Genomic DNA, 12275 nt, shown 5'->3' with positions numbered 1-12275 from the left:
TAGATCAAGCGCCATGAACTGGTATTGAAAATTGTATTGTCAATAATCAAGTTATTTAAAATATGCATCCCTCTATTTTCCACTGTCTTCTCTCCAGGTACAGCTGCGCCTTCCAGGAGACGCATTAGAGCTCAACGAGGACATCAGGGCATCCCAGCATCTCTGTCCCACTCAACAGGCAACATTTCTTCCATCGGTGACCAGTCCGACTCCACATACACAAATACTGCCACTCACACCGGACGATTGCGATCTCGTAGTCTTCCACGAGAAGGTGGCCGTCTGATGGACAGCGATGAGGATGACGATGACAATTACGATGATGATGATGACGATGACGAGGAATTGTCACCCTACGAAGCGGAGGATTTTATTCCTTCTGGCCCAAGTCCGAGGATGAAAATGATGATGATGAAGGATGAAGAGGAGAGCACTGATGACCAGGCAGCTCCTGAGCCACTGCAACTAGGGAGCCTAAAACGGTTGCAGCGATCTGGGGAAAGAGATAGAGGAGGAGGGAGCCCAGAGCATTGCTGGATGGAGAGAGGCCGTTCTCGCTTGCCCCGCAAAGCTGACATGGGCAGCTGTGAGATCTCTTCAAGTTCTGATACTTTTAGTAGCCCGATTCACTCAGTGTCTACATCTGGAGTACTGAGTAGCCATGTAGACCACAAGGAAGACCATCAGTCATCAAGTGGCAATTGGAGTGGTTCCAGTTCTACCTGCCCATCCCAAACCTCTGAAACTATCCCTCCACCTTCTTCACCACCACTTACAGGCTCATCGCACTGTGACTCTGAGCTATCACTCAACACTGTACCCAACACCATAGATGAGGGATTTTCACTGGACCCCGCGTACCATTCTGAGATGAGACCTCAAGGACCAGGCCAAAGGTCGAGTTCATTCACGTCCTCAGCAACAGACCAGCTGGATGATGCAGGGGTTAGTACAGCTAGTGAGGGGGAATGGGCATATCCTCCAGATCAGGACCATCTTGACGCAGACCAATACAGTGAACAGACCCAAAATCTATGTCCAGCCCAGGACTATAACTCCAAGCAAGCTCTCGAAGACCAAACATGTTACAGCGAAAAAAGCAACAACACTGACAAAGACACTGGCTCTCATTACTTGTCTGATGCAGAGGGTTACGCATCTGAGCAATTAGGGAAAAGTAATCAGAGTTACAGAGACTACATATACAACTATGCAGACCTAGGAACTTGTTGTGGACAAGCCAACATCGTGGCAGCACACCCGATATCCCATGGTGTTTACCCCTCAACCTCACCTGACTACAGGACAGGCACTATGACGCTGGGAAGGCCCTGCCGTCCACTGAGGAAACCCAAACTTAAACCACCGCCGCCTATGCGAACATCCTCCCTGAAAGAGGCTAGTAGTAGTGTTGATGTAGGAACAGACACACAGGCAGATCAAGACCAACCAAAGATGGTTAGTGAGCAAGACCTTGCATTGTCTTCCACGGATATCAAGTTGGAACTGGAACTTGGAGGCATTCCAGAACCGTTAGAGACATCTTGTCTTGTGGCAGAGCCTATGGGAACGTGGGTAATGGGATTAGGAGAAACTGTTGACATAGTGGAACCCATGTCCTTTAGCTCAGCAGACACACACTCATTTAAGGATGAAGGAGCTGTGCAATCTGACTATGCAGACCTGTGGCTTCACAATACGGAGTTGAAGTCCAACAATTGTGAGTACAAATCCCTATCTAACTCAAGTACAGCAACAGGCACAACTGTTATGGATTGTATGAAATCACCAGACAGCTCTTCCTCCTCCACTGACACACAATCCCAGACTCTTTCCCAGTCTTCTGAGACGAGACCTGCTAGTCCACCTCACCCACCTGGAGACTTCAAACTTGGATCACCTGAGAAGTTGGCTGGCCTGGCATCCCCATCCAGTGGCTATTCAAGTCAATCAGAAACACCAACTTCTACTTTGCCCTCAACTTCAGCAGCATTCTTTCCAGGACCGCTGTCCCCCTCTACCGGCAAAAGAAAGCCTAAAGTGCCCGAGAGAAAATCTTCTCTTTCATCCTTGCAACACCTTCCCAGGGATGTAACTTCTATTGCCTCTGCTTACAAGAGAGACCCAGACTTCCCACCTCCACCTTCTCAGCTTGATCTTAATATTCTTCATGGTGGGTATGTCAGACATTCACTGTCACATAGAACACCACACCTGCACACACTTCACCACAGCAAACACAGATTAGCAAATGTTATTCCAAGTGGAACAAAGATGATAGTCAATGACACCATAAATACAAATCCCCCACCATGTGAAAACTCTGCTGTTTTGATTCCAAGCTCAAACTTGTTGGCGATAACGCCATCAATTCTCCGTTCAGTCCAGCTTCACTCGGTAAGCAAATCTAGCAATGTCATGACCAGCACAGACCTTGAGTCTACAAGTGGCACAACAACTGTTACCAAACCCAAATTTCCTCCTAGTGGTGCCACTCTAGCACCTCCCCCAATCAACACTAGGCCGCTTCCTCCTCGCAGACCGCCCCCTAGACCTCCAACTCAGGACCACACCTCGTCCCCTGATCATGCTCAGCCCCCACCACCAGGACGTCACCCCGATGGGCCTCCATCTTATGAAAGCCTATTACTTAGACAAGATCGATACGGGCCTGGAACGTTCTGGTCAATGACAGCATTCAGGACCCGTATAGATCCATTTTCAGAACTATCTGATGACAGTTCGCCTTTGCATCGACCAGTGCCACGAGCCCCTCATCCTTCACCAGTGGATCTACACACACATATCCGCTCACACACAGAGTTTAGAGGGCTCACGCATTCAGCTCGCGCACACCCAGAGTTTCGGATTTTGGGGGAACGTTCTTTTTCCCAAGATGATGATGATGATGATGAAGATGAGGAAGAAGAGGAACAAGTAAAAGAATCACAGAGGGCCACATGTCACAGGGTGGGCATGCGATCAGATCACCCTCCCCCTCCAGCCTATGATTTTGCCGGAGGATCCCACCTGGACTCAGGGCCCTGGACTAGTCCAGCCAAAGTGCCTGGTACCACAGTGGAGACATCGCATCCTTACCTAATCAGCGATGCAAGAAGGGTAAGACAAGTGGTGCAGGAAGAAGAAGAAGAGACATCAGGTGCTACCAAAAGTGCCCATCACCTGCTGCCACATGACAATAAGGACGACTCCACCACCCCTGAAACAGAAGACTACTTCAGTAAAGGTACGCTTGCGTACTCTTGTGTAAATGATCAGACATAGATCATGTGCGGCATTCATGTTTTCCGTTGCAGATTCTACACCAACAGACAACTCACTTTCCCCTTTGACGGATGACCCCAAATTTGATGATGATATTACAACATCCCCCAACAAGTCCAGAACAACCGAGGATCTGTTTGCCATGATACACAGGTGCTGTACATTTTCCACTACACCTTATGTGCTGTAGAAATCTGTCTCTTGAGCACACTGGAATATACAGTAAGCCACACATATTTCACTTAAAAAAATGAAAGTCTGCTATTCCCTCTGGTGTACATGCCTTAGCCTCACAGCGTGAGTATTAAATTCCTCAGAGCTTTGTGTACTAGAGCTGATAAGATTACAAGTGTAGTGATTAGGGATGGGAATCGAAATCCGATTCCAATTCGGAACCGGTTCCGAGTGTTTCGAGGCCTCGACATCACAATGAAAAAGCCTTAACGATCCCTTTAATGATCCCTAAAGACGCATATTGCGTCGTGACGTGTCTTGTTGTCCAGGCGCATCAAACTAGCTTGGCGCCAAGAACCACTCGCTCCAAAGTTTGGCTACACTTCACCAGGAAAAAGGGTGAAAATGAAATGTTACGATAGTTTAGCACGAGCATTGCCGCCGTAAATATAACAATGACAGCACGTAGGTTCGAACGCTCGAAAGTGTGTCTTCACTTCACGAGGAAAAATTACAACAAAGCGACTAGCAGTCATTGCAAGGTGGAGATAACTGCATCGGGAGGGAATAGACTGCACTGTCCACTCCTCACCGAGACGCTAAGGCTCAGTCCTGGCTATACAGCTAGCTAAACTCCCAAATGACGATGCAGAAGACGTTGGTATAATTTGCTGACTTTATTCAACCATCACTTGAAACTAAAAATAGAAATGAAACAAATCAATTTCGTCCCCAATAACAAACAGGTTTGCATCAACGTAAATCAGTGATGGTTAGCTGCTAACAGAGTAATAACAAACAGTTAGCATGCGTTCGCTAGCATTAGCACATCGTTTAAACCACTACACAACTGGATTTAAGTGTCCGATCGCGAGTGGAAACACACAACAACAACACAGAAGATGATACTTACAGGCGTTGCCTCTGGAGATATTTTACAAACATTAACAAAGAACGTAGGCTCGTGGCAGTGTTTCCCTTTCTCACTAACTCGCTCACTCGCTTGAATACGGCATTTCTTCTTCTTCGTGTGTAAGCGCGCTCTTCTTCACGTGAGCGCGTTCTTCTTCGCGTGAGGAAGCGCAAGGGCGCCACCACTTGAGCATGAAAGCACCATAAAAACTAAAAGGCATGCATTTCAATATACTGGTAAATAAAAACAGGGGTCCCCAAACTACGGCTCGCGGCTCCATATTTGGTCCGGCCCCCTGAACAATTCCAGAGAGCATTTTGAATTTTTTTTTCTCCCTCATTAGTGTTATTTATTTCCTGGCCTTTTTCAGTGAATAACTCAGAGAGGGTTATTTGGTTATTATCTATTTAATTAATAGTGCTATTATTATTTATTATTATTATTATATTATTATTTTTATTTTATTTACTTTTGTTCCGTGAAGAATCCACAGAGTGTTATTTGATTGTGGCTTTCTGCAAAACAATTTTTTTACATTTACGTACTCCTGCAATCGTCTCACTTTTTCTGTGACAAACTGACCCCGGCCTCTCATCAGAGAAGGGAAAAGTTATATGGCCCTCACAGGAAAAAGTTTGGGGAGCCCTGCTTTAACACATATTGCCAGAGGCAGAGCAACAACCTATATGCCAATATATACCAGTATTTTTTATTTCTATTAGAAAAATGTTTCAGTAAAATGTTACAAATTCTTGTGCATTTGCCACTTATTGCCACAGTTAACATTGAGGCTTTGGGCCTCTTTTGACCTCGTTGTGAGTTTGTAAGGTTGTGACTTCTGATTAAACAAACTCGATGCCAATCAAAATGTTTGTTCTTTTTCCCGAAATTAGAATCGATAAGAGAATCGATAAAGAATCGAATCGTTAAGCAATATCGATAAAGGAATCGGAATCATAAAAATCGTATCAATTCCCATCCCTAGTAGTGATAGGTTGGTAGATCTGGGTAGGTGTTGGTCTCTCCTTTGAGATACAGATTGAGCTCTCAAAGTGGTTGTAAAAGAGGAGTTCATTTAACAGGCTGATAGTGATCTGTACTCTATGTTGTGCTCCAATCTTCTTTTTTTAACACTTCCAGACCGACGACATTAAAATATAATGAACTACAAAACTATTTTGGCAAGTAAGAAAGAAGCTAAAAACTGTCCTCATCACTAGGTCAGTCCTGGAAAGCAAAAACACAGTAAGTTAGCAGTAAGAGATGAGTGGGTGGACAGTTGAAGTTTATACCCTTAGGTTGACAGTAGTTAAAATCACTTGCCTTCATACCCCGACTCAACGTTTTGGGTTTGAGCCCTTGTGACAATGTCAATGTGCTCTTGAGCAAGATACAGAACCTCCAGTTATTACTGATTCTGTGTCACCAGTAGGTGAATGAGTGAAACAGCATTTTGATGGAAAAGTGCCACATAAGTAAAAGTCCTTTTATCTCTTATATATGTAAATACATTAGGCTGTTGTTTCTTTTTACTGTTTATTTAGATATCAGATACTTGATGATGACCTTATTCTCACTTTTTTCCTACTTAGATCAAAGAGAAAGGTCCTGGGCCGTAAAGATTCAGGAGACCTAAATGTGAAGTCTCGTCTTTGCCCCGCAGTACCAGTGAATCCCAACAGTGTCACCAATGCCATTATGCCACCACCCCCTCCACTCAACACCCCCGTCACCATAGCCAGTGCTTCTGGCTCACAACGTGTCCCTGTTCCAATCTACCGCAGCGCAAAGAAATCCAGTACATCCAGTGAGGAGTTCAAACTACTGTTGCTTAAGAAAGGAAGCAGATCTGACTCAAGTTACCGCATGTCGGCCACAGAAATTCTGAAGAGCCCTATAACTCCAAAAACCCATGGGGAGTCCATTTTGGAAGGCCCCTTATGTCAAGCTGAAGAGGCACCCTTAGTGCACCAGGAATCACCACTTTCTAACTTAGACCCAATCCAGATACCAGGCCTCTTTCCCAGGGCCAACTCTGAGAGCTTCACCCCGAAAATACTGCCTATGACTGCTGCATCTCGACAGGGACGTTCTCGGGTCCCACCAGTAGCCAACAGTAGTCGCTATAGTACTCGTAGCCGCCTCTACACTGCTCCCATGCAAGCCATTTCTGAAGGGGAGACAGAGAACTCAGATGGAAGTCCCCATGATGATAGATCGTCTTAAAATTTGTTGACAGACATTCGCTTTTTTTAAGTGGCCCCATTCCTACTTTTATAATATTGGGTGTCAGTTGATGCCTTTGGCCTATTGCACCCCAAAATCTGACTGTTGCTAAAATGTGCCCAGTATTTGGAGCTGCAATGGAATTTTTGGGTTTCAGATGTTGCGAGAAACTGAATGACAAAGGGTCATTAAAACATGAAGAAAAAAAAAACGTTTACTACAACTATATAAAAAAGCTAACACACTCATAGATAAAATACCTATTTTGATTCAACTGTCTTTTATATATCTATATTAAAAAAAGAGTTGCAAATTAAAGATATGACATTTGGTGAAAGGACTGCATGTACAAGAACATGCAAGATTCACTGATATTTGTACTTCCTGTCTTGTGCGGTGTGGGCGTGTGTGTTGTTGAGGAATTGCTTTCTTACAAAATTGAAAATTCATACAAATGTAATATTCTTCCAGCTGTTGGTGCCCAAAGCAGTAACCAGACTTTGCATAAGCGCATTATAAATATTCCTGCCAACAAGCAAGGTTTGTCTTGTGCTTGGGTTCCAAAATGCTCTTAACACAAGACCAAGTTTTCCATTATTTCCATCAGCAGACCTGGGATCAAGAGCATACCATAAAGACATCCACATATTTCTTCACATAAATTGTATCCTGAAATTGAATATGATGCATGTATTTTTGTAAAACGTCTCAGAACATGATAACGTTTCATCATGTTGCATGACCCTTATGGAAACATCCCCTAGATTCTTAACTGTCAACATTTTCGTGGTTCCTTTTTATCGTAGGAATAACGATCCTGTGAAAAGATTTAGTGACATTTGTAACACATCGCCATTGATCTAAAGTGATTTTTCTGGGATTTTTAAGGCGCAAGGGGCCCATTACTATAAGTAGACAAGGTCCAATTATAGAAGACTTTGGGACAATCGCACAGTGGCCTTTCTCTGCTAGATTTGCTTGTGGCAGGGGTTCCCAACCTATTCCACTAAGGCACACTGTGGGTGCAGGATTTCATTCTTACCAAACAAGATGACAACACTTTTTCCCCAATCTGGTGTTTTACAAGTGCAATCAGTTGATTGCAGTCAGGTGTGGCTTGTTTTAGCAGAAGCCTCATTGGTTCAACTGTCTCTGCTGGATCGGCTGGAACAAAAACCAGGACCCACAGTGTGCCTTGAGGACTGGGTTGAAAACCCCTGGTTTAGGGTGACTCTACAATGACCCTGGCTAGAATCATATTTTAAACTAAGCTTAAAACTGTGTCATGCTGTTTTCACGTAAAGCAGAAACGAAGCATTTCAAGGCAGTTTTAAAAGCACCATTCAGTTCAAATGGTGAAAATGCTTTAGAGGGTCCTAAATCGGGTTTACCAGAGAGTCATTTGCAAAGCTTTCCAATAACCGACCTCTCTTTTGCACTTGATGATTCTTCAAGAATATTGAAAAAAAGCTATATCTTATAAGGAAAATACATATGTATATTTGTATTGAATAGAAAGTCATATCTATATAAAACAACGTGAAAAAAAATTTAACAAGCGTGTAGCAAAGAAGAACAGGTCTCATTGACATGACATACAAATCTTAACAATGAATACTGTTCTCTCCTAGTTGCCTATCCTTCATTTGCACTGACCCAGTAGCATGAGACAGGTGAGAGCTCAACCAACGTCCGGTGGTGACCATTTCATCTTAACTGATAAACATCGATTATATTGTACACACTCCCCCAACTTTTAAAAGTATTCATTGAAAAACATCATTGACTGGCTCTTGTCTTTCAACTCTATTTTGTAATACAGTTTTCCTCAGTCGCTTTGGTACGTTTGTCGGATCATTCTCTCCATTTCCATAACAATTTGTGCATTTCTCAAAACAATTAGTACAAGCAGCAAAACACCACTGATTCTCTGCAAAATCCAGTACGTGGCTCAAAATCCTTAGTCCATCGCTCAAAATCAAATGTATGTTTCAATGAACATGTCGGTGCTATCAGAATGATAGTCCTTGTGTCATTGTGTTTGAACAAGACAGTCAAATTTTGGATTGAAATTGTTCTCCCAACATTTGGTTGCACTCTTCTACCAGCTTCAGACATTGTAAGGCAATGATTGAGAATACCTGTATGATCTACAAGTGTTGCTCTTATCTCATCAGGAACGTGCATATGTCCTCTCCCTCCTCTGCCTCACCTCCCAAGTCCTCCGCCACCCACCCATAGGCGGAGTTTGACTTTTGGGGCGGGGGGGCACAACATGTTGATGACCCCGAAACGCAGTGTCAGCAATAAAATTAACTTACAAGAATATTTATAATAATAAGTTGACAATGAGTGTTTTTTTGTTTCATATCATCCTTGAGGGGAATTCTAAATCAGGCTGCTTAGGCAATACTTTTCGCCAAGATCGTCATCCATTGAATATGGTAAGGCCGCCGGTGTCGTGCCAATGTAGTTACCCCAGTCATAAATTGTATCCCCTGGGTGGAGCCATATGGAGGTAGATTTGTGTCTTTATTATTCAATCAAAAAAACGTTGCTTCAGTCAAAATATATATTTTCAACCCAAAAAAAGTCGCTTTAATCTAAAAAAAAAAAAAAAAATGTGTTTGAATGCAAAAATAAATTTGAAACTCAAAAAAATGCATGCGAAAGCTATTTTTCTTTGATTTTTTTTTGGGGGGGGGGTGTTGAAGTCAAGTTTTTTTTTTAATTGAAGCAGCTTTTTTGCTTGAAGTAATGTTGTACTTGTGTTTGGGCCACATTTTGGCTAGGACATTTTTGTCATTATTCACTCAAAAAGTTGCTTCAAAAAATCTATATTTTCCACACACAAAAAATCACTTCAATCAAAAAAAGACAAATTTCAAAGATGGTAAAAGATTTTGAATGCGAAAAAAATAGAGATTGAGATATTTGCATTTGAACACTTAATTTTTCTTCGAAAATGTTTTCGTTGATTGAAGCAATCCTTTTTGTGTTTGGGCCATATTATGGGCAAGCCATTTATGTCTAAATCATTTAATCCCCCCAAAAATTTTCAATCAAAGAAAAAAAAAATTATTTGAAGATTTTTTTTGTGTGTGTGAGAAATTTATATGCAAAGCAAATGACCGTCTATGTTGCTAGTCACCTGATCTGTTCGAAAAATAATTTTGACCCATATGAAATTTTTTTTTGTTCATTTCATTCATTTTTGTTGCAGTTTTATTGCTTTGCAACGTTTATATATATAGACAAGTCAATTACATGCAATGACACTTTTCGGCCACCAGGGGGGGACTGGCCCCCCGGCCCCCCTTAATATTCGCTTATGCACCCACCTCCTCTTCCTCTTCTCTCTGGCTGTTGACCCTGTCCAAATGTTTGTCCTTTTCTTACCAAACATTGTTGTGCACTAACCATACAACTTCAGGATGACATGTTCAGCCATTTTGCGTGTAAAGACTTCTGCAATGAACTAATGCCTAAAGGTCGTGGGAGTTGGGAGGGGGTGAGACTATTCAATAGGAAAATCAGAGACATTTGCATGGATTTACCGATGCATTTGCAACTTGTTCAAAGAAACCGGAACTTTTTTTTTATGTGCACAAGTGACAAAATGTTGTTGAACATTGAACAAGTAGTTTTCAGAATTTCAAGTATGATCTGAGAAATGTACCAAAGCAACTGAGTTAAGATAACCTTCAGATTCTAAACGCAGTCCAGCAGTGCACTAAAAACAATAACTAAAGAAATATAAATATATTTGAACTCTTTCACTGCCATTGACATCAACCCCTGTTAATGGCAGCGAATGAGTTAAGGTTACCGTTAATATTCCCAGAAGAAATATAATGCAAAACACTACCAAGCCACGCTGGCCAAAGTAATTCCAAGGAAAAGGACCAAAGCTGTTCAAAGCTTGAACTCTCACCTGCCTATCACAGCAAACATATACTCATATTCAGAGACCGCACTTCAATAGGAACCATTCACTGTATTCTGTGAATACCTCAGCAAACATCTTACTCTTTTACTGTAAATGGAGATAGATAGATAGATAGATAGATAGATAGATAGATAGATAGATAGATAGATAGATAGATAGATAGATAGATAGATAGATAGATAGATAGATAGATAGATAGATAGATAGATAGATAGATAGATAGATAGATAGATAGATAGATAGATAGATAGATAGATAGATAGATAGATAGATAGATAGATAGATAGATAGATAAAGACAAACATACTCAGCGAAATCTAAAACTACAGAACTGACACTGTGTAAGTTGGAGTGAGTAAAAAGCTGTGAATTGCTCATTTTCCACTCATTACATCCACATGGCTTCATGGAACTTGCTCCTGACCATTATTTTTATATTTTTGTCGTGTTTTTATCGCATGCAATAAGACACAAATGACAAAAGGGGAGGGGCACCACCATATGATTATTTTTATCTGAGGGATGTCTCCAGATAAGAAAAGAATTTGTATTTTCTGTTCTATTGTCAAGTTCAATAGTGTGTTCAATAGGTGTACAAACTGTCTGGCTAATTCTGTTTCGTATAGTTGTGATCACAACAGGGGTTTATCTTGTACTGTATATCTTACTCACTGGACAATCATATGTTTCAGAAGACTGAAAAGAAAATGTTATAGGTAATTTGGAAAACTTGTGGTGCTGGTCCTAGTCTTTGTTGAGCTGCAAAAGTTGGCGTGAGAGGTGTTTTTTACTTTCAACTGGGGAAAAAATGATGAAATGATCAAAAGTGACTTAGTTGTTCTACTTTTATTTGTTCTACTTTTGTTTGTTTCGATTTTTATTCGTTTTAAAACTTGAATTCCCATTAATTATGAATGAACCCTTGGGGTGAATGGGTGATATCTGCCACTTGAAGAATGCAATGTGAAAATTCGATTGTAGAACAACAACAAAACTCAAGCATTGAATATTTGTCTGGTGTTTTTGTTTTCCATACTGTACCTGCCATTTATCCCAATGGTGTACTGCCACCATTTATATCATTTCTAAATATTCAGTGGATAAATGACTAACGCCATTGCATATGAAAGACAAGGTGTGAGTTCAACATTTGAAATTAATTCTAGCTCTCATTTATAAAACCACATTTTACATGGGAGTATAACAACAACAAAGATTCTTAAATTCATGAATATTTTGCTCCAAGTGTTTCAGTGTTTGCATACAATTTTGCTCTAATGAGATGAAACGGGCACTGGACATTTTTTTCAAAGGTGTACAGTATGGAATAGCACTAAAAAGAGTTTAAAATTTCAAATATATGTGAGAAAATACGCAAGCATAACTGTCTATTTAAAAAAAAATGTTCAAGTTTAAAGGTAGCTAGGACATAACAGATTTGAATCATTTTTGTATTTTTGTATAAACCTGTAAATACATTTTTAAAAGAAAACAATGTTGAAATTCTTCTTTTTTTGTAAAATAACCAAATAAAAGAATGAAAATAAATGAGTGTTTTCTGATTCATTTATTAGCCTTAGGTGCAGCAACAGAAAAAAAGGGGTTCGAATGAAATAGAAAGAAAGGCCATTTGCAACATTTATGAGAAAATGTCCATGTTTATACTTCATTTGTAATAATTCCCACTGATGCATCCATCTATTGACTCTTGTTCATAACATTTTCAGA

General features: G+C 41.0%; 1 protein-coding gene across 4 annotated transcripts in view; it reads left to right on the top strand.

Annotated features, from left to right (window-relative positions):
- nhsb (Nance-Horan syndrome b (congenital cataracts and dental anomalies)) overlaps positions 1-12067 on the top strand; it is an 83174-nt gene extending 71107 nt beyond the window's left edge. For all 4 annotated transcript variants that reach the window (XM_057829348.1, XM_057829357.1, XM_057829340.1 and 1 more), the window contains 3 exons: positions 98-3247; positions 3318-3438; positions 5965-12067. In XM_057829348.1, the coding sequence (XP_057685331.1) occupies positions 98-3247; positions 3318-3438; positions 5965-6598 (3905 nt within the window). In that variant the 3' untranslated portion in view covers positions 6599-12067. The remainder of the gene's footprint in view (positions 1-97; positions 3248-3317; positions 3439-5964) is intronic.
- The last annotated feature ends 208 nt before the right edge of the window (positions 12068-12275 follow it).

The sequence above is a fragment of the Corythoichthys intestinalis genome, chromosome 1 (genome assembly GCF_030265065.1).
Source record: "Corythoichthys intestinalis isolate RoL2023-P3 chromosome 1, ASM3026506v1, whole genome shotgun sequence".
NCBI classification, from domain to species: Eukaryota; Metazoa; Chordata; class Actinopteri; order Syngnathiformes; family Syngnathidae; genus Corythoichthys; species Corythoichthys intestinalis.
Note: the sequence above shows the minus strand (reverse complement) of the source record. Positions and strands in the feature narration are given on the sequence as shown.